Source organism: Stenella coeruleoalba (assembly GCF_951394435.1).
Source record: "Stenella coeruleoalba genome assembly, chromosome: 3".
Lineage (NCBI taxonomy): Eukaryota > Metazoa > Chordata > Mammalia > Artiodactyla > Delphinidae > Stenella > Stenella coeruleoalba.
In genome coordinates this window covers 72387889-72411029 of record NC_137148.1, presented here as the reverse complement: position 1 = coordinate 72411029, position 23141 = coordinate 72387889, and the positions used below count along the sequence as shown (strand labels likewise).

The 23141-nt window shown below is 39.0% G+C and overlaps 1 protein-coding gene across 14 annotated transcripts in view; it reads right to left on the bottom strand.

The window, feature by feature from the left end:
• ADGRV1 (adhesion G protein-coupled receptor V1) overlaps positions 1 to 23141 on the bottom strand; it is a 565462-nt gene that overhangs the window by 333886 nt on the left and 208435 nt on the right. For 12 of the 14 annotated variants that reach the window (XR_013827796.1, XM_079918356.1, XM_079918364.1 and 9 more), the window contains 8 exons: positions 22515 to 22734; positions 20219 to 20458; positions 18409 to 18558; positions 11696 to 12169; positions 8574 to 8717; positions 5940 to 6114; positions 5147 to 5282; positions 2665 to 3701 (listed from right to left, as the gene is read on the bottom strand). Coding sequence is in view for 12 of the 14 variants with exons in the window: in XM_079918356.1 (XP_079774482.1) it covers positions 2665 to 3701; positions 5147 to 5282; positions 5940 to 6114; positions 8574 to 8717; positions 11696 to 12169; positions 18409 to 18558; positions 20219 to 20458; positions 22515 to 22734 (2576 nt within the window). In the remaining 2 variants the exon portion in view is untranslated. Of the gene's footprint in view, positions 1 to 2664; positions 3702 to 4592; positions 4820 to 5146; positions 5283 to 5939; positions 6115 to 8573; positions 8718 to 11695; positions 12170 to 18408; positions 18559 to 20218; positions 20459 to 22514; positions 22735 to 23141 lie in introns of those variants that run through there. The other 2 variants (XR_013827797.1, XM_079918366.1) reach the window with 2 other exon arrangements.

The window sequence follows — 23141 nt, the reverse complement described above, 5'->3', positions numbered from 1 at the left end:
AGCAAATGTGGAGCCCATGGCTTAGGGACGTGGAGGTGATGGACGACTTTTATCCTGGTGCCTCATGTGTGTTTTGTCTCAGCCAGATGCCCATCCTCATCCTCACCAATTAATCACTACAATCGCTTCTTAGCCCTGCGTCAGAACCAGACCTCAACTTTTTTTTCTTCAGCAGCAACTGTTTTCTTGTCACTTATAATGGGAATTTGGTCTCTCAGTTAATAATAGATTATAAGCTTCCCACAGGCAGAACCTTCGTTTTCTTTTTCAATGCAATAGCAACTAGCATGGTTCTAATGAGTATAATACTTCCCTTGCCACATCTACAATAATGAGGTTGATGTCAAATTTCTAGTAAGATGAATCAAAACTTCTAATGTGCCAATGATCAAAAACAAAACAAAATAAACTACTTTCCCCTGATTTATCTTGAAAGTTTGTTCTAAAATCTAAATGTGAGATTATGAAGATTAAAGGTAAGACAAATAAAAATAAGAGGAATCAGCAAAATTAATGATAGAGTTAAAACAGAAATACTATGTTAAAATAAAAAGCCAGGTGAGGAGGGACTTCCCTGGTGGCACAGTGGTTAAGAGTCCGCCTGCCAATGCAAGGGACACAGGCTCGATCCCTGGCCCGGGAAGATCCCACATGCCGTGGAGCAACTAAGCCAGTGTGCCACAACTACTGAACCCACACACCGCAACTACTGAAGCCCACACGCCTAGAGCCCGTGCTCTGCAACAAGAGAAGTCACCTCAATGAGAAGCCCATGCACCGCCATGAAGAGTAGCCCCTGCTCGCCACAACTAGAGAAAGCCCACAGCAACGAAGACCCAATGCAGCCAAAAAAATAAAATAAAATAAAGTAAAATAAAATATTTTTTTTAAAAAGCCAGGTGAGGAGAAAATGATAGGAACATTCACAGACAGAGTAAGAGAACTTAGGGTACACGACATGCAAAAGTGCTGGTGAATTACATCATGTGACGCTAAGAGGAGCCAATCATTTGCCAAGTATGTATGATGCCATGTGTTAGGTAGGGAAGTTCTCATTAGAGAACTTCATCGAGGCTCAACTGAGTGACTGGTAAGTTAGGCTCAGAGCTGATAAATGGGAATTTGCCTGGTGAGTTAGGCTCAGAGCTGATGCATGGGTAGGCACTGGTACGCCATATTGATATAGTATCAGCACGCCATATTGGTATGCGTTGGTATGCCAAACTGAACTGAGGAGCACTTCCATTCCAGTTGGAATACAGCTGCTGTCTTGAGCCCCCAGAGAACCCTCTGTCACCAGCCTAACCAGTATGAGATCTCCCTGTGATCCAGTAACTAATGGGGTAATGTTTGGGACAGCAAAAAGCCTCCAGCAACCATTGTGATTGGTCTGTGCCTCTGTCAAACTAATTGCTAAATACTTTGTCAGCTCTGGTCTTATTCAAATAAATGTAATAAAATATCTATTTCATGGAATGGGGGAGGAGGCTGTTGAGTGCCAAAACAATTTTAATAGAAATATATAGATGGCATTAAGCTAATGTGAATCAAAATCAGTAAGTAATTTGGAGAACAGAATTTGACTTTACAATATTCAATAAACTGAAGGAATAGGAATAAATGACAGTTCTAATTGGTGTAAATTTGCAGGGTAGCATAAATGAGATGATGCTGGGTATAAAAGTTACACGATTGTAAAATTATGACTGAATTATAACTGAATGGCTAAAATAAATAAAATTCTAGGAAGCACCAAATCCTAAAAGGGGATCATAAACATGTTTATTCTAAATATTTCCTTTTATAAAAAACAAAGCATAAACACTAAATGATTTATTAATTCCTCAATTAATGGTTGAGCTGGGTCAAAATATAGGCTTCATAACTTTTAATTTTCTTTTTACTATGTTTCACCATAGTGTTATCTGAAACTCTAAAACACTGTGTAAAACTCATAACTGTTTGTATGAAAGAGTGGAGTAGGTAAGAATCATGAGACAGCCTTGTCAATACTCTAATTACAGTAAGGTACTGACAAGCTGAGCTAAGCCACTTAAAGAAATATAGTATGATTTCAGAGAAAAACTGCAAATTATCACCAAAAAATTTTATAACATGCATGAGGAACTCTATATATGCACACACCTCCCCAATAGTCCAAAACTTATATAAACTGCACTGGTTCAAAAGCAGAACAAAAGGAAACAGTTTTAATATATTTCCCAACAGATATAAAGAATTTTCTGACAATGAAATCTTAGACTCTGGGATAGATTAATGAAAGTGGTTGGGAAATTCAGAATGAGGTTTCAAAACAGGACAGGCAATCATGTTTGGGTGATTAAATATATTTCAGAAGAAGTATATGAACTTAAGTATTTTTAAGGTTTTCCCTTTATTGTGAAAGTACAGATTTATAAATTGTGTAACTGTTTAGCTGGCTCTGAGCTAAGTGACATTTACAGTCCATTAAACTCTAGCCTGGCACCTCCGAACAACATCATGAGTTTATATTATGGGTTCATGCCATAGGAAAACAAAATTTTAATGATTCACTATGGGTGAGTCAAGTAATTCCCCTTCTTAAATTAAAGATAGAATGATCTTATTACAAATTCTGTATCACAAAAGTACATTTTTAACTCCATCACTCCAAATATATACCTGTAATGATGATCATGGCAAAAGCTGCAAACCCACTGTCATCCTTTCCCTTCACAATCTGTGCTCCCCCTTGTGGGTCTGTGAGAAACACGTAGAAGAATTCTTGCCCCTCAGGCTCATCATCATCCAAAATTTGAACAAATACTTTACGTTCTCTTTCTCCATCTACAAATGTAAGGATAAGAGTTTGCTCTTCAAAATCTTCTTCTTCAGTTGCCCATCTTAGGCTGGAAATCCCATCGATGTCAGGAAAGGGCAATGCATTTGGTTCCTTCTGAGCAGATCTTTCACCAAAAGTCTTAACTGTTACACTGACATCGCCAGTAGACCCACCAGTTCTTCGGACAAGAACTTCTGCAGCGTTAAACGTGCCATTCTTCATTTCTTCTTCGACATAAACAACAGATGGCCCAAGACTAAATGTTCCATGAGGGGAAACATCTGCAGTTACAGTGAGCACATCAGGCTTCTCAGACATAGCAGACGTACCAGTCGCAAACACTTCGGCAGTTATCTTGGTTGTGTCAGGGTGTGTGGTAGAGGAGTCAGTTTTTAGAGGAAGAGCTGTGTCCGTTGCTATAGCCACAGTTGTCTTGGGGAAAGAAACATCCATTCCTGCCAGGTCATCATTATCCAATATTGTGATCACTGCCACACTGAAATCTAGATTCAGGCGAGGTCTCTGATTAGCATCAAATTTTTGTGATCCTTTAATTTCTACTGAAGTTAGATTAATGTAAAAAATTTCTTCTATCTCAGGAAGCTCGTCATCAATAATAGTTATTTCAAAATCAACCTCAGCACGGAATTTTTGGAAAAGCAGCCCCCCATTCTGAACAGGCTCAAAGTCTTCCAGGGGCTTTGCCATTCCTGCAGTTGTCTGATAGGAAACTTCAATAAGATCCCCGTGGAACCCAAACAGTCTTTGTACATGCAATCTGATCATCTGTGTATCCTCTGACACTATGATATTTCTTGAACTAGGGGAAAATTGAAAGACTCCCATTGGTTCAATTTCAGCAACGGTGAGACCTGATCTGGAAAAAAAAAATTAAACCATGAGAGAACTGATGAAAAACAGGAATACCACTATAGAGATTCAACTTTCACACACTTAAGATACTGCTCATGAGGACATCTTAAAAATGACATGCCCTTTCAAATTCCATAAAACCCTATTTACTTATTGATGAATATACCAGAGCACAAGAAAGATAAGAACAGGAGCTGCAGTCACAGGTGATAGGACCTAACAAGGTATATATATATATATATATATATATATATATGGAGAGAGGAGGCGGGCAATGCCTGGCCTAGGGTAAGCACTATAAAACTGTTAGCCTGAATCACTTTGCTGTACAGTAGAAATTAGAACAACATTGTAAATCAACTATACTTCAATAAAATAAATTTAAAAATAAGAAATTAAAAAAACCTGTTAGCTATTATTGTTATTGTTAAAGGTATGTGAATTTTTTAAGCTAAAATACGTTGTGTCCAAACACTTTTTGAATGGCATATGTATAATCAAAAGCCATATTGGATTCCAACCAATATCTCCTATACATAAATATGTATACAAACACACTTGAACACACACTGGTTTTGCCCGCACATTTTTCCCAGTTTCCAAATAAGTAAACTAAAGAACAGAAAGATCAAGTAACTTTCCCAATGTCACACAGAAAGTAAGTGACACAGCCAGGATTAAACCCAGGAGTCTGGCTCTAAGATCGGTCCTCTGTTGTTCTGATCAAATCCATCTCACGTATGAGAAAAGTCAATTGCTTTCGACCAGGACATATTTATCTGCAAATATACTGATATAAATTAAACTCAAAAGAACTACTAGTTCAAGTCACATTATTATCCTACTGTGATTTCTTATTCTTTATCTCTTGGAGAAATCAGGTATTTTTGGCTACCTTTCAGAAGACAGTTTCCTTTAAAAATAGTGGCTTTGTCATTTTAAGTTAGACTCCTGTGGCTTTCAGTCTCTTGGCTCCTGGATTGAAGGGGAATCAGAATTTCCTTTCCTCCTGAATTCAGCAACTTGAACCCCAACTCAGCAGCTCATAGGACTGTTCTTGAAATAACACTGTTCACCCAACCAAAACCATGGAAAGCTGCCAGACCCAGGTTGGAATTCTCCCTGTAGAAGGAGTATTTTAAACCATGTGTGTCCCTGAATAAATGCATTTTCAAAAAAAAAAAAAAAAAGGTGGTTTTGCCATCATGGTTCTTTTTGGAGATGTCACCTCAGGCCAACATTCTTGAGTGAGAGGTCATGAGAAACGCTCTTCAAGCAAGCAGTGGGTGGTGGCATCTTTGGCAATGCAGGCCATATATTGCTCTACACTAAAACTGTTTTCACCTCTGCTTCAAGGAGAGAGATCCTTGTGTCTTTTTTTTGTTTCAACAGGTAAATTCCAGCTTATTCCTCAGAGACTTTCTTGGCTGAAAATCAAGTTGGTCTTACCGAAGCTGAGCCCCACCAGGGGCACTGCTCTGCACTCCTGAGAGGTGAATGACAAAGGCCTCTGGCCGACCAGGGCTAGGAAATGTCCACAGCAAGACTCTTTTACTTTCTTCTCCATGGGAAAATGAAAGACTCCCTGACAGGGAACATGAAAAGGGAAGCTGGGTTTCATTTCTGAGTTCTTAAATTGGAATTCAACTCTTAAAAATAGAGTGAAATCTTTCCTTTTCCAAAATTCTATGACAGTCTACAAAAGGTAAAACATTTAAAAAGTCAGTGGGGGAGGGAGTGTAAATAGAGGAAGCTCCGTAGACCACACACACCTTGCCTTTAATCATGCCTCCTTTACAAGGTAGAGGTCAAACCACCTAACTTTTGCACCTCACTGATCCTCACAGAGCTTATGGTATAACTAAAAATAAAGTAGATGAAATAACAGCTGCTCAACTGTCAGAAATATTCAGATGAACATGTAAATGGATATAAAGGTGTGTCTTTTTTGATTATCGTATGGGCCACATTAGGTTTTTAGAACTAACTCCTCAGGTATAAACAGAGTAGTCTGCTTAGTGACCATTATTTCCAGGTGAGGTATGAAGTTTTCCATTTGAACGAATAAAGTTCCTCTCATTCTCATCAAGCAGCCTGCGAAATTCTGATCACTTAAATCTGAGAGGACTGTATTAGGAGGCAAATAGCTCACTGTCCAGAGTAAAGAGGATTCAGGAAAATTAGTGGCCAATTACACATTTCCATGTTCTATAGGGAAAATCCTAGAAAAGCCACAACTCACCCACTTTGGGGGTCATATTGCCAACAACAACGAATTCAGGGATTTTTAACCCAGGAACATATCCAGCCGCCCAGGAAACCTTGAGAGAGCCATACGTGCCTCTCCTAGAAATCACAACTTGGCTTGTTCCAGCGGTGATGTCCAGGAGTGGAAAAGCAGTAGACTCAAATCCAACCTGAGGAAAAACATGCTTAGAACATTTTATTTCTCTCTAAAGGTTCTTGTTTTCTGAAGAGTGGGTTAAAAGTCAACTTTCTCTTTGTTTACACAGTATATTTCCTGTTCTAAAATATAGTCAATTAAAGAGTAGTAGTTAAGAAATGACATGTGAAATTTGAAAATTTATTCTATTTTATAATGCTGATTATAGTTTACAGCTTTATTTTTTTTATCAAAATGTAAACCCCTGAATTAACCATATCTAAAAATATAATGGTAATTATGGTTAAATGAAAGGAAAGATTAAACATGGCATTTTAATATGATTTGTTGACGGGTCTTTATAGAACCTAATTTGTCTAGAACTGAAATCTGACTTCTTTCTAAGGCATAATAATAAATTCTTTATTTATAAAGTGAGTACCATGAACTAGATTTTCTATTAAGGTTCTTTTCAGCTCTTTGATTCAATACAATATCTTTTTTTTGAGGATCAGAAACCCTCAAAGATTTTTTTAAAATAACAATCTTTTTCATCCACACCAAGTAAGATCTGGTTTTCAGGGCAACCTTCCCAGGGTACCCTGGGATTCATAGATGAAATAAGTTCTGGTCAAAGAATAAGAATAAAACCAGATTCCTGGCTTCACATTGTTATTTAGACAACTCAGTTTACCTCTTTGGTCCCAATATCTATACATTTGGAATACCATAGAATCAACAGTTCTATATTAAGACTCATTCTCCCCATTTTAAATTGGAATGGAGAGGAGCAGAAAGTGTGAGAGGGGCCACAGGACAGCTTCTGAAGCCACAGAAAAGAAAAAACAACAACTTCAATTTGACACCTGCCTAGATTCCTTATTACAGTGAGGCTTCTGGTTAGCAACTGCCAAAATCTTTGGCATATCTGAGCTCATGCTTGCCAAATGGCTAGAGGCTGTTTGAAAGTGTCCTAGGCACATCACACACACACACACACACACACACACACACACACACACACACACACCCCACATACAAATACTGGTAAGGAGTACAGAGGATACACCAAGGACAGGAATACTCCATGACTGGCCCTGATCTGGCCCTTTGATGTGACATAATGTTGTGACAACATGCATGGAGAAGGAGAAGAAAATAGTTTACTACACCAAACGAAGGATTCAGGTTGAAAGGGATCTTTGTTATAACAACCTGTGAACAAAAAGAAGGTAAGAAAATGTCAAAGCATTAAATTCTATACCCTCTTTCCTTCTTGAAAAGAGGAGGTGCAGAAAGAAGACAATTCCTCTCAGTTAATTTTAATGCTGGTGGATTCCACTTTAGGGAGCAAAGCAAATTCATTCCCTGGGGAGAAGCAGCCCAGGTGGGAGTAACTGGAGAGCATCCCCTTAATGGCCGGAGATCCTGTTACACAAGCTGGTGGCCAGATCTGCCCACACTCCTGCCCCTCCTGTACAGATTCCACATCCTGGTCAAGGAACTGAAGGAACTCCCACCTGAAGGAGTAGGATGCATGCTTATCCCTTATTATGGTTTATAAAATACACACATTACCGTAGCCAGAGACAGGAGCCCTGTCTTGTTCCTATATTGACAGAATTGGCCTACACAGGAAGCAAAGCCCTCAAGGTATTCTTTGTTCTCATGTGAATTTATAAAGTGATTAGGGAACAATCTTCCCTAAAATGAATTCAGGTAGAAGGTTCAAATACTTAGGTGCACCACTAGCATTAACCTATATCAGAACAAACTTGCCACAGTAAAAAGAGCCCCACAAGTTAAATATTTACAATCTTAGTAAATGAGAAAGTCTGAAATATGAACTGAGGTTTCATTCTAATTTTAATTATTTAGCATAAAATATCTCAATGTTAAATATTCATTTTCAAGAAAAAACCTGAAGTTTTGACTCTAGGTGACTGTTATTTTAAAAACTCTAGGACTTCCCTGATGGCGCAGTGGTTAAGAATCTGCCTGCCACGGCAGGGGACATGAGTTCGAGCCCTGGTCTGGGAAGATCCCACATGCCGCGGAGCAACTAAGCCCATGCGCCACAACTACTGAGTCTGCGCTCTAGAGCTCGTAAGCCACAACTACTGAAGCTCCAGCGCCTAGAGCCTGCACATCGCAACAAAGAGCAGCCCCCACTCGCCGCAGCTAGAGAAAGCCCACGTGCAACAATGAAGACCCAATGCAGCCAAAAATTAATTAATTTAAAAATTCTACACCTTACATTCTACAAGACAGAAACTTTCTAAAACTCCAGAAAGGAGATATAGTTTTCTATCTAATGTTGAAAACTGACAAATTATTTTCATATAGTGTATCCACAGTGTCTACTTTGATATTCATAGGATTACTTAGATTTAAGGAAATAGTGAATCTTAAGAAATTCTAAGAATCTTAGTCCTTCCTATAAGAGCTGCCCTCTAGTGGTTCCGAGGTAGTACCATACCCAGGGCCAATTACCTGAGAATTGGCAGCTTTCTCAGGGACTGGAAGGACAGCAGATTTTGCTTCCTGGAGAATTCTTGGCATGCCATAGAAACTTCCACCAACAAGCATCACAGTCACCAGTTGCAAGGTGAAATTAGAGCCCAGGGGTAGGAAGACCTATATACAAACAGTATCAATGACTTTTTTAATAGTAAAAAATAATTTTCAAAGAAAAATACTGACAATTGAAATGAGTCATTAGCATTTCCTCCTTTTGTATCAGTTTCATCAGTATATGCCCTTTCCCCCATGTTACAAAACAAAGCACCAGCAGGAAGACTTTGACGCTAACACTGAGAGCCATACAGTATTAAAAAAACACAAATCTGCAAATACTCTCTGTGTGCCCAAATGACCTGAAGAATGATGAGAATCTCAGAAGTAGTATTAGTGATAGAATCACGTGCCACAGGAATGGAAAGAGCTCACTGGTGAACAGTGTCAGCTCCTAAAACCAGCAAAACTCACTTTCTCCCTTTTCATTGTGTAGAAACTAAGAGCTCTAATGACAGTTACTTAAAACAGATAATGATTTAGGTGTACTGATTATTTGAATACTTTGGACAAATAAAGACTACTAACACCATTTATTAGACTACCAATTTTCAAAGTTTTAGAATCCAACAAAATAGGGAAATCCTGAATTTAAAACCTGGTATTACTTTAAAAGATTTTTTTAACACTTATTGATATAATACATTTTTCCATAGAAACCTTGTTACTGATAATGGATAAGTCCCCGTAACCTGGAATATTACTAACTCTGTACATCTTTACTGAATGTACAAATAACTATTTCTATGAAGTCTGTTCTTCTTTTAAATGTAATGTACTTAAAACACAAAACACACTCTGAAATGTGTAAAATATGTACTATAGTGCTTTCAAATGTGCAACATGAGGGGAACAGATGTTTTATTCATACAATCAACCTTCATCTTTTCAAAATCACATTCACTGAACATGAAGCATAGATCAAGTGCTGAGGAAACAGAAATAAATCATGGTGTCCTGACTTCAATCATGTGCCTCCCTCCTCTCCTTGAAGGGTGTGCCCCTTCCCCATGCAGTTCACTGGCTGGGCAGCTAAGGATTTTTTTTGTCCCTATTTCCTAAAGAATGAACGGCCAGATGTCAGCTCAAAGCTCCCAGGCATTTGTGCCTTCCTACCCAACTCTTCTGTTCATGGGCCCGTGCAGCACACAGACTTATGGAGTGTGGCAGGTCCCCAAGGTGCAGTAATTAAACATTAAAGTTGAACAGGAGTAATGATGGATTTGGAGAAACGCTGGTTTGCCTACAGAAGAAAAGCAGGTAGACTAATTTGAAAACGACCTTGAAGGTTTTTAGGAGTTGAGGGTGTTCTGTTTTGCCCTTCCATGTCCCTGATCCAGGACTGCATCACCAATACTATTCTACATATTTCCCATCATTCTTGATGGCTTTGGGCACAAATGGAGTTTACAGCCCCATAATATCCTGTGTGCATCTTGAACACTGCTTATCTGCTTGCTTTTATAATTGGCTGTTCAAGGGCCTTCTCCTGCACTAGACAGGGAGCAACCTGACAACAGAGATTATGTCTTTGTGATCACTGTAGCTGCTGTGCTTCTCACAATGACTGACACACAGCAAGTGCTCAATAAATATCTGAATAAATGACAGCCGTGAATATAATCTTATCTTGCATTCTAACTTAAATTCTTTTAAACGCAGACTTGTTTCTTTATCGTGCCAATGATTCTTACCATCAGTGAGTACTTCATCTGAGAAGCCTGTTGTTACCCAGGTGAGGTAACTGTTCACTCCCTGGTCCTCATGTTAAACCAACATCAAGAGTCTTCTAGTTTTCAGAGCCTAATGGAAACTCATTCTGTCCCAAGACCCACTTGAAGGTCCTTCTCTGTGGCGGACCTGTCCGAAGTCCTAACTTTTATCAGGGCGGTAGATCAGGTAGATCTATATGTAACTTGTAACTAACATCCCAAACTTTAAAGAGCAATGCATTACACCCAGGGTGTGAGGGGAGAAAGGGACCGCTGGAAAAAATCCTCCCCTCAGTTTATGCGCATGTCACATGTTGCCCTAAATAGTCACCTTGGAAGTCTAACTCACATAATAATCTATGTGCAGTCTACACCACACATAGTGGAATGTAAGAGACAGAAGGAACCCATGCAAATTTAAATACACTAATGAAAGATGTTAAAGTAAGCAAATAAGAGGAAGCTTTCATATATGGGTAAGCTAGTAAACTTTTGTTACTCTTTATTGAAAATAGACAGAAATCATAAAAATAATAGAGCTTCAAAACAGATATTAAGAAATCCATAGATAATTCAAACAGGTATTAAGAAAGCTAAGTATCTTTATCAACTATACCATTAAGTTTTCAAAGTAAAATGACAAGAGGACTACCATCCTTCAGAATGTCCCAGGTACCACCACAGGAGATAATCTAAAAGTGTCCTCTGGTACTGACTTTCTCAACCATGAGATAATTAATCCTCACAGCTATAATGCATCTCATGCATGAAATAAATTAACTTCTCTGCCATGCATATGGAATGATACTAGTTATCTTCTTGGGAGGATGAAAACAGTTGCTCCAATCACTTTCTGTGGATCACACTGAGAAAGACTGCTAGGTATCTATTTGACCCACAGAAAATCCATGTATTCCTAGCACTCTCACCTGATATGTCGGCAGAACAGTCTGCTGTCCTAGGAAGTCTACAAATATCTTCCCTTCAACAAGCATCCAGAGTGTGTGTGTGTGTGTGTGTGTGTGTGTGTGTGTGTGTGTGTGTGTGTAGCACTTGGAACAATTTCTGGAACTCTGAAGTACTAAATAAGTACCTGCTACTATCTAGACAAAAATATTTTATCTCCAAATAAGAATATATTTATTTACTTATAATCTGAAAATACTTCAGTATATGTATTATCCAATAATTAGCATGCAGTTTCTAAGGTATTTTTCATGGTTCCATTTAAATATCAGAATAAGACTTTAAACTGATCATGAGATTAACTAGGGCTTTCCTGAAGGAGTTTTATTGGAATGATCAGGAAATTAAAGAAATGCTACAAACCTGACTCTTGACTGGCACTGTGTCCACTTTATATCTGGTGCCATCTTTGACCACCAGCTGCCTCTCTGCATCTTCAGTAACAACAGACTGCTTCTTAGGATCAGATGATATTCGATACCCAACAGTCACGTCTCCAAATGTTCCAGCAAGCCGGGTTACATTAATTTGGAGGAATCTACTAAGGTTCTGCCTAATAAGTATTGACTGGTGATCTGAATACAGGGCAAATACCCCATGTGGGTCATCATTTGCAGAAACAGAGAACCGTGTGATGCATTTTTCTGGATCAAGTTCTGCTCCTCCCTTTACAGAAACAAGCTGAATCACATAAACTTCCTCTATCTCAGGTACATCATCTGGTAGCAAGTTAACATCAAAGCTGGCCTCACTTTCTCCATCAGCAATGGTGAAAAATCCTTTTGTAGACAGAAAGTCTCCAGTAATATCAAACTCACTGCTTAATTCCCAGTAAACCTAAAATAAAAGGAAAAAAACCCCAACAAAGTTATACAATTCAGTATACTGAATCAAAAATCCTTTAAATTAGTTTTCCTCTACTATATACAAAAAAAATTAAGTGTGCCTCATTATATTCCAAGTGAAACTTTCCAAGTAGTTAGGTAATTTAGAAAGTATCTTAACTCTTTCAGGCTGTTGTATGCAATTTGCAAGACAGGATTATAAAATTTCATTTCACCTGCTTCTAAAATAACATAATTTGAAAAGATAAACAAGTTAACTTTAAAATACCAGTACCACAAATACATTCAATAGTGAACCACAGACAATATTTGAAGGTAAAAAGTAAGTAGAAAATCTGACATTCACATTGGAATTTGTTTTTGTTTGTTTTTAATAAAAAGAGAATATCGAGGAGGAGCTTCCAGATGGCGGAAGAGTAAGACGTGGAGATCACCTTCCTCCCCACAAATACATCAGAAATACATCTACGTGTAGAACAACTCCTACAGAACACCTGCTGAATGCTGGCAGAAGACCTCAGACCTCCCAAAAGGCAAGAAACTCCCCACATACCTGGGTAGGGCAAAAGAAAGAAGAATAAACATAGACAAAAGGATAGGGACGGGACCTGCACCAGTGGGAGGGAGCTGTGAAGGAGGAAAGGTTTCCACACACTAGGAAGCCCCTTCGCAGGCGGAGGGGGGAAGCTTTGGTGCCGTGGAGGAGAGCACAGCAACAGGGGTGCAGAGGGCAAAGCGGAGAGATTCCCGCACAGAGGATCGGTGCCGACCAGCACTCACCAGCCTGAGAGGCTTGTCTGCTCACCCACCAGGGCGGGCGAGGTCCGGGAGCTGAGGCTTGGGCTTCAGAGGTCAGATCCCAGGGAGAGGACTGGGGTTGGCTGCGTGAACACAGCCTGAAGGGGTTAGTGCACCACAGCTAGCCGGGAGGGAGTCCGGGAAAAAGCCTGGGCCTGCCTAAGAGGCAATGGACTTTTCCTTGCCTCTTTGTTTCCTGGTGCACGAGGAAAGGGGATTAAGAGCGCTACCTAAATGAGCTCCAGGGACAGGTGCGAGCCACGGCTATCAGTGTAGACCCCAGACAGGGGCATGAGACGCTAAGGCTGCTGCTGCAGCCACCAAGAAGCCTGTGTGCAAGCACAGGTCACTATCCACACCTCCCCTGCCGGGAGCCTGTGCAGCCCACCACTGCCAGACTCCTGTGATCCAGGGACAAATTCCCCGGGAGAACACACTGCGCACCTCAGGCGGGTGCAACGTCACGCCGGCCTCTGCCGCCACAGGCTCGCCCCGTACCCGTACCCCTCCCTCACCCAGCCTGAGTGAGCCAGAGCCCCCGAATCAGCTGCTCCTTTAACCTCGTCCCGTCTGGGCGAAGAACAGACGCCCTCAGGCGACCTACACACAGAGGCAGGGCTAAATCCAAAACTGAACCCCAGGAGCTGTGTGAACAAAGGAAGAGAAAGGGAAATTTCTCCCAGCAGCCTCAGTAGCAGCGGATTAAATCTCCACAGTCAACTTGATGTACCCTGCATCTGCAGAATACCTGAATAGACAACGAATCATCCCAAATTGAGGAGGTGGACTTTGGGGGCAACTAAAGTCCTTTTTCTCTTTTTGAGAGTGTGTATGTGTATGCTTCTGTGTGTGATTTTTGTCTGTATAGCTTTGCTTTTACCATTTGTCCTAGGGTTCTGTCGGTCCGTTTTTTTTCTTTTTTTTTTTTTAGTACAGTTAGTGCTTGTTATCATTGGTGGATTTGTCTTTTGGTTTGGTTGCTCTTTCTTTCTTCCTTCCTTCCTTTTTTTTAAATTACTTGATAAACATTTTTTTATTTTTAATAATTATTGTTTACTTTAATAACTTTATTTTATTCTTTTCTTTCTTTTTTTCTCCCTTTTATTCTGAGCCATGTGGATGACAGGGTCTTGGTGCTCTGGCCAGGTTTCGGGGCTGTACCTCTGAGGTGGGAGAGCCAAGTTCAGGACACTGGTCCACCAGAAACATCCCAGCACCACGTAATATCAAACAGTGAAAATCTCCCAGACATCTCCATCTAAACGCCAAGATCCAGCTCCACTAAACAACCAGCAAACTAAAGTGCTGGACACCCTATGCAGTTCTAAGAGGGAAGTTTATAGCAATACAATCCTATCTTAAGAAACAAGAAACATCTCAAATAAACAACCTAACCTTACACCTAAAGCAATTAGAGAAAGAAGAACAAAAAAAAACCCCAAAGTTAGCAGAAGTAAAGAAATCATAAAGATCAGATCAGAAATAAATGAAAAAGAAATGAAGGAAACGATAGCAAACATCAATAAAACTAAAAGCTGGTTCTTTGAGAAGATAAACAAAATTGATAAACCATTAGCCAGACTCATCAAGAAAAAAAGGGAGAAGACTCAAATCAACAGAATTAGAAATGAAAAAGGAGAAGTAACAACTGACACTGTAGAAATACAAAGGATCATGAGAGATTACTACAAGCATAAAATGGCCAACCTGGAAGAAATGGACAAATTCTTTGAAAAGCACAACCTTCCGAGACTGAACCAGGAAAAACAGAAATATAAACAGACCAATCAGAAGCACTGAAACTGAAACTGTGATTAAAAATCTTCCAACAAACAAAAGAACAGGACCAAATGGCTTCACAGGTGAATTCTACCAAACATTTAGAGAAGAGCTAACACCTATCCTTCTCAAACTCTTCCAAAATATAGCAGAGGGAGGAACACTCCCTAACTCATTCTACAAGGCCACCATCACCCTGATACGAAAACCAGACAAAGACATCACCAAGAAAGAATACTACAGGCAAATATCACTGATAAACATAGATGTAAAAATCCTCAACAAAATACTAGCAAACAGAATCCAACAGCACATTAAAAGGATCATACACCATGATCAAGTGGGGTTTATCCCAGGAATGCAAGGATTCTTCAATATATGCAAATCGATCAATGTGATACACCATATTAATAAAATGAAGGATAAAAACCATATGATCATCTCAATAGATGCAGAAAAAGCTTTCGACAAAATTCTACACCTATTTATGATAAAAATCCTCCAGAAAGTAGGCACAGAGGGAACTTACCTCAACATAATAAAGGCCATATATGACAAACCCACAGCCAACATCGGTCTCAATGGTGAAAAACTGTAACCATTTCCACTCTGATCAGGAACAAGACAAGGTTGCCCACTCTCACCACTATTATTCAACATTGTTTTGGAAGTTTTTGCCACGGCAATCAGTGAAGAAAAAGAAATAAAAGGAATCCAAATTGGAAAAGAAGAAGTAAAGCTGTCACTGTTTGCAGATGACGTGATACTATACATAGAGCATCCTAAATATGCTACCATAAACAACTAGAGTTAATCAATGAATTTGTTAAAGTAGCAGGATACAAAATTAATGAACAGAAATGTCTTGCATTCCTATACACTAATGATGAAAAATCTGAAAGTGAAATTAAGGAAACACTCCCATTTACCAATGCAACAAAAAGAATAAAATACCGAGGAATAAACCTAGCTAAGGAGACAAAAGACCTGTATGCAGAAAACTATAAAACACTGAGGAAAGAAATTAAAGATGATACATAGACGGAGAGATATACCATGTTCTTGGATTGGAAGAAGCAACATTGTGAAAATGACTCTACTCCCCAAAGCAAACTACAGATTCAATGCAATCCCTATCAAACTACCAATGGCATTTTACACAGAAGTAGAACAAAAAATTTCACAATTTGTATGGAAACACAAAAGACCCCAAATAGCCAAAGCAATCTTGAGAAAGAGAGACGGAGCTGGAGGAATCAGGATCCCTGACTTCAGATTATATTACAAAGCTACAGTAATCAAGACAGTATGGTACTGGCACAAAAACAGAAACACAGATTAATGGAACAGGATAGAAAGCCCAGAGATAAACCCATGCACATATGGTCACCTTATCTTTGATAAAGGAAACAAGAATATACAATGGAGAAAAGATAGCCTCTTCAATAAGTGGTGCTGGGAAAACTGGACAGCTACATGTAAAAGAATGCATTTAGAACACTCCCTAGCACGATACACAAAAATAAACTCAAAATGGATTAAAGAGTTAAATGTAAGGCCATACACTATCAAACTCTTAGAGGAAAACATAGGCAGAACACTGCATGACATAAATCACAGCAAGATCCTTTCTGACCCATCTCCTAGAGAAATGGAAACAAAAACAAAATAAACAAATGGGACCTAATGAAGTTTAAAAACTTTTGCACAGCAAAGGAAACCATAAACAAGACGAAAAGACAACCCTCAGAATGGGAGAAAATATTTGCAAATTAAGCAGCTGACAAAGGATTAATCTCCAAAATTTACAAGTAGCTCATGCAGCTCTACATCAAAAAAACAAACGACCCAATCCAAAAATGGGCAGAAGACCTAAACAGACATTTCTCCAAAGAAGATATACAGATTGCCAACAAACACATGAAAGGATGCTCAACATCACTAATCATTAGAGAAATGCAAATTAAAACTACAATGAGATATCATCTCACACCAGTCAGAATGGCCATCATCAAAAAATCTACAAACAATAAAGGCTGGAGAGGGTGTGGAGAAAAGGGAACCCTCTTGCACTGTTGGCAGGAATGTAAATTGATACAGCCACTTTGGAGAACAGTATGGAGGTTCCTTAAAAAACTAAAAATAGAACTACCATACCACTCAGCAATCCCACTACTGGGCATATACCCTGAGAAAACTATAATTCAAAAAGAGTCATGTACCACAATGTTCATTGCAGCTCTATTTGCAATAGCCCGGAGATGGAAACAACCTAAGTGTCCATCATCGGATGAATGGATAAAGAAGATGTGGCACATATAGACAATGGAATATTACTCACCGATAAAAAGAAATGAAATTGAGTTATTTGTAGTGAGGTGGATGGAACCAGAGTCTGTCATACAGAGTGAAGTCAGAAAGAGAAAAATAAATACCATATGCTAACACATATATATGGAATCTTAAAAAAAAAAAATGGTCATGAAGAACCTAGGGGCAGGACAGGAATAAAGACACAGACCTACAAGAGAATGGACTTGAGGACACGGGGAGGGGGAAGTGTAAGCTGGGACAAAGTGAGAGAGTGATATGGACATATATACACTACGTAATGTAAAATAGATAGCTAGTGGGAAGCAGCCGCATAGCACAGGGAGATCAGCTCGGTGCTTTGTCACCACCTAGAGGGGTTGGGTAGGGAGGCTGGGAGGGAGGGAGACGCAAGAGGGAAGAGATATCGGGATATATGTATATGTATAGCTGATTCACTTTGTTATAAAGCAGAATCTAACACACCATTGTAAAGCAATTATACTCCAATAAAGACTTTTTAAAAAAACCAAAAACCTTGAGAGAAAATGGAATGTTTTAAAAAAAAAGAGGATATCTAAGATTTCAGAAATTAAGAATTTCCCCCTCCCAAAATCTGTAAAAAATTATCTTCTAAGAATTTTTTTACCTCCAAACCATAAAGTTTCAACTGAAGAAGTAACAATTAATCACCAATACAGGAAAAGAGGTAAGTTTATAGAGAGAGTTCACAAAATATGTTTTGCTAGCAAACAGATAACCTTGATCAGTTCAATGAATATACTCATGATTTACAAGAGCATCTCGATTATATTGAAAATAAAGAATATATGCATATTGATCTAAGAGAGTAATAGATCTAGAGCAGTGATTCCAAGCCATGTTTTCTTGAAATGTTTCAAGGATTCCACAAACATTTAACTCAGTTCAAACAATGTTCTAAACTTCTAAAATAATAAACACATTTAAAGAGGTATATCCAAAAAAAGGATATATTAAGACTATATTAAACAATTTATAAAAATCATGGATACGCCTGTTCAGTAGGAAAAGCTTCACATTATAGCAAACAAAAAATTATAAAATAGTCCATTTTCTTCATCATTAAATATGAGAAAGATCTTTTTAACTTAATTGTAACTGAATTTAGAAAGACAGCCAGAGGTTGGTGCCGGCTAGAGTCCAAACGTGCTCCAATGAGCCTTCTCAGCGTGCGTGAAAACTCATGTCACTTCAGTATATCTAAAACTTTAACTCTCCAGCACACGCCGTTTCTCTGTTCCTCTCAACCGCAGTTGTTAGGCAAATTACTACTCTACTTAAAAATCAAAGGAAAAATGATACCATAATCTCTCCCAGAGTGCCCTTGACTCTTTTGACAAAGAAAGTAATGATCAGGGGCCCTTCCAGAGCTAACGGCTCCAAATAGGTCTCCTCAGATAAAGAGTCGGGAGCAAACTGAACCACTCCATTTGGATCACCAAACTTTTGTATCTAGAAAGAGAAACAGAGAGCAGAGTGAAAATGTATATAACAGCTATGGATGAAATTACGGTATCCAATATATCAACACACTGGTGTATTGTGTATGTACAAGATAAGCTGAGGAAATGAAAGAAACACAATCACGATACTTGGATATAATCCACCTAGCTACCTGATTTTTAAAAACCTTTGTTACGTTGATTGTTACCAAAACAGGTAGATTCTTATCCCCCAAGGATAATGGGAATAAGTGTTCAGAAAACTACAATTTGTAGAATCACCAAAGGATAATACTTCAATGACTGAATTTAGCTTTATTCACCTCTCATTTGCTTCATTAAGTTTAGCTTACCTCTTTCTACTCATTATGATATAATACAATACGGAGAGTAGCAAAGGCCCTGTGACGGTTAATTTCATGTGTCATCCTGGCTAGGCTACAGTGTCCAATTGTTTGGTCAAACACTAGTCTAGATGTTGCTGTAAAGGCATTTTGCAGATATGATTAATATCTACAACCAGCTGACTTGAAGTCAAGAAAATTATTCTCAATAATGTGAACGGACCTCATCCAGTCAGTTGAACCTTAAAGAGCAAACACTGAAGCTTCCCGGAGAAGAAGGAATTGTGCCTCAGGACTGTAATTTAGGAATCCTGTTTGAGTTTCCAGCCTGCCCCACAAAATTCAAACTCAAGACTGCAACTTCGGTTCTTTCCTGGGCTTCCTGCCTGCCAGCTTGCTTTATGGATTTTGGACTTGCCAGACCCCACAATCCCATGAGCCAATTCCTTAAAAAAAAAAAAACAACAAAAAAAACTCCTTCTCCATATATATTTCCTAATAGTTCTGGTTCTCTGGAGACATCTGACTGATACAGACCCCAGACATGAGTGTTTTACAAACTTAAAAAAAAGGTGCATCTTTCAGTCTTCTTTTCAGTAACCTTGGTCCCCAGTACTTTCTTCCCCAATGGACTGGGTGATTCATGCAAAATATGCTGAACTCGGATCTGATCCACACCATCATTGCCCTAATTGTACAAGTACCATTCTTCCTTCCAACAATCTGACTTGTGACATCTGTGAACTTTTATGTACTTTAATGGCAAAGATATCCAATGCGTATGATATGACAAATGCCTCCTCTCTAAAAGTGCCAAATATCCCCAAAACATCAGATTTTCTCAGAAAGTGTAAAATAAGTATTTCTCATTATCTTAAAGCCTTTAAAAATTATCAGTCGGGGCTTCCCTGGTGGCGCAGTGGTTGAGAGTCCGCCTGCCGATGCAGGGGACACGGGTTCGTGCCCCGGTCCAGGAGGATCCCACATGCCGCGGAGCGGCTGGGCCCGTGAGCCATGGCTGCTGAGCCTGTGTGTCCGGAGCCTGTGCTCCACAATGGGAGAGGCCACAACAGTGAGAGGCCCACGTACCGCAAAAAAAAAAAAAAAAAAAAAAAAAAATATATATATATATATATATCAATAATAAGGCTATGGAATAAATTAATATAACAACCAGAACATCTGACCCACAGGAATTACTATGACTTCATTTGGTCTTATAACTTTAAATTCATCATAAGCCCATAGAGTTTCAACAAATGTAAATGCATTTTCCAATAAATCGTTAAATCCAAAATTTTGTGGGCGAAACAAATTCGGACTTACTGTTAATGTAACATCTTTAGCTCTGGAGTCTAATTTAGCTTCTCCTTTCACAAGTTTAAGTTTAATAATGAAAGTCTTTTCAACTTCAATGTCATCATGAGGATAGACTATCAGAGTGATGCTTCTCACTCCACCTTCCCCATCTCCAAAGGAGAAGGACCCGCTCACCGGGTCAGCGATGTCTCTGTTCTGTGATGGTAAGGCTTCCTGAGAATTGGGTCCGACTATCTCCCAGTTTACCTGCAGGGTGTTTGTTTTTTTTAATAGAAACGATCAGCTTTAAACAAAGAATTACTTAGCAGGATATGTAGTATTTAAAATATATATAATACATGTGAAAATTATTCTAGAATACCTCCAGCAAATTCCTATGTTATCAACTCATGTTGTTTAAAACAATATTTGCAAATATAAGCTATGTATATATAGAATATCTGTTTTCATGAATAGCAATGTCTAACAAGTAAAGAAAGATCTGAATACCCAGTCATTTGTTATCACCACAGGATAACAAAAACATAAAGGTACATATTCTAAATATATATATTAGAGTAATATGAACTTTAAAAATATGAGTACAAACTGTCTTGCTAGTGCACAGCTTCTGTCCATCAAAACCTATTTGAATCAGACTATAAAACCATGTGAAAGGTCTGCTGGGCGTGCAGCAATAAATATACTTAAATTCCTAGTGTAAGAGAAACAGAAATTTTCATAAATTGTTACAAGAAACAAAAATTTTATATTGCAACAAATGCATTTTTTAAAGTTTCTATAATTTAAAATTGTATACTTTTCATATGCATAAAGAAAGAAAACTGGGCACTTCTCTTTGCTTCTTTCATCTTTCATCAGCATTGGACACAGCTGACCGCTTCTTTTTCTTGAAACACTGTGTCCTGTCTTCCTTGGCTTACATGTTACTCACATAACACATACCTTCCTAGTTTTCCTTCTTTACTTCTCAATCTTTTTGGCTGGCTCTCCCTCCTCAGATCCCTAAATGTTGGGAGCCCACGCTTGGGTCTATACCCCTTACATCCCTGTCTACACTCCTTAGGTCACAGAGTTTCAAATGCCTCCAGGTGTGTCAACATCTTTTGAATCTGTGTGCAGTCCTGACCTCCCCACAACCCACACTCGAACTTCCCCCTGCCTACCTGCCCCTCCACTGGGGTGTCTAGTAGCTATCTCAAATCAACAAGGCCAAAACAGAACTCTTGCTTTTCCCCCCAAGCTTCGGCATCTCAGTAAACAGCACTACAATTTAACCAGTTGCTCAACTAAAATTCTAGCAGTTATCCTTGATTACTCTCTTCCCCTCTACAAGCCCAGTGAATTTTTCCTCCAAAACATACTCAATGCCCATTCCCATCTGGCCAGCTCCATCTCCACCCTTGTCTGAGCCATCGTCAGCTCTGCCCTGGGCTATAGAGGGCAAGAGCCTTCTAACTGCTCTCCCTGCTTCTACTCCGGCTTCTTGACAACCCATTTTCCTCACAGCAGTTATAAGTGCACTGACAACCTGGTGACACTGACATCGTTCCCCTGCTTAAAACTCTCTAATGGCATCCTATTTGCACTTAGACTCATCATCTTTAACCTGGCTTAGAAAGTTCTCTGTGACCAAACACCTACTGGCCCCTCTGATCTATCTTGTGCTGTTATCCCTTCATTTCCAAGCCCATCCACCACATGGACCTCTGCATACCACAAACATGCCAAGTTTGTAGATCTGCACTAGCTAATCCCTCTGCCCAAATGCTCATCCCTCTAACAATTACTTGAGCACCTCTTTCTTATCAACTTTCAGCTTTAATATCACACCCTTACCATCCAATCAACAGTGGCCAGCAGGTCACTTATGATTGTGTCTCCTGATTTTACATTCCTGCAAAAAACTTAGTGTTATCAGATCATTTTCTCTTCAGTTTTTTGTTTATTGTTTGAAAACTTTATGAGAACAGAGATGAAGTCTGTCTTGTTCACCAGTGCGTTCTCAGGGCCTATAACAGGGTCTGGTACATGGAAAGCCCTCTACAAATACTTGTTGACTTTTACCAGAATCCTTCATTTAATTTTTAACTTTCTCTCAAGAGTGTCCTGAGGACAGCTATATGCCTTATGCATTTTTATGTACTTCAAAGGATTTTAGAAGCTGCTTTATACCTACTAGGTAATTAATAAGTATTACTGACTGTGAATAAATAAATGACTATATTTGAGGAATAAGAAAATCCAACACCATATCTATCAATCCAAATTATTTTTTAAATCATGGGAAGAATAACTCTACCTGAATCTCTCCCAAGAGTCCTCCAGTCCGCTCCAGCATCAAGGGTAAAATCATTGTAGAATTGGGATTAGGAATAGAAATTTTGCTTTGATTGAGAAATCTTACTACACCAAAGGGAGAGTCACTCTTGGCAATCGTGATTCTGCACACTAGGTGGCGCCCAAGGACCGCTCCACCAGTAGCTCCAATGAGCAGGATTTCAATGGGCTCCTCAAATTCACTGCATAGCAAGAAGGAGCAATTCTGTGAGTCTAAACATATTAAAATGCTTCTAAAATCCAAATAACTAGTCATTTTCAAAATTGGTCATACATATTCAAGGCACAGTAGTCACACACCAAGTGGTAAGAAGAGGGTGCTTAGCTAAAAGCACAAATGATCACTTCAATATTACATAAACTGGGATAGTTATTAGACTTTCTTCCCCTCTTTTTAATTGCTTAATGCATTAAGGAAGTGATCTGCAGGATGTTTCCACATTCTGATTAGACTTTTCAAATCTAGAAGAATAAAAATTATTATTTCTTCTTCTGTTTGAGAAAAAGTGAGGCACTATCACAATGGACTCCCAATCCCTTTTTCCCTATCTCAGCACCTCCTAAAGTTTCTCACTCATTTTTCAATGGG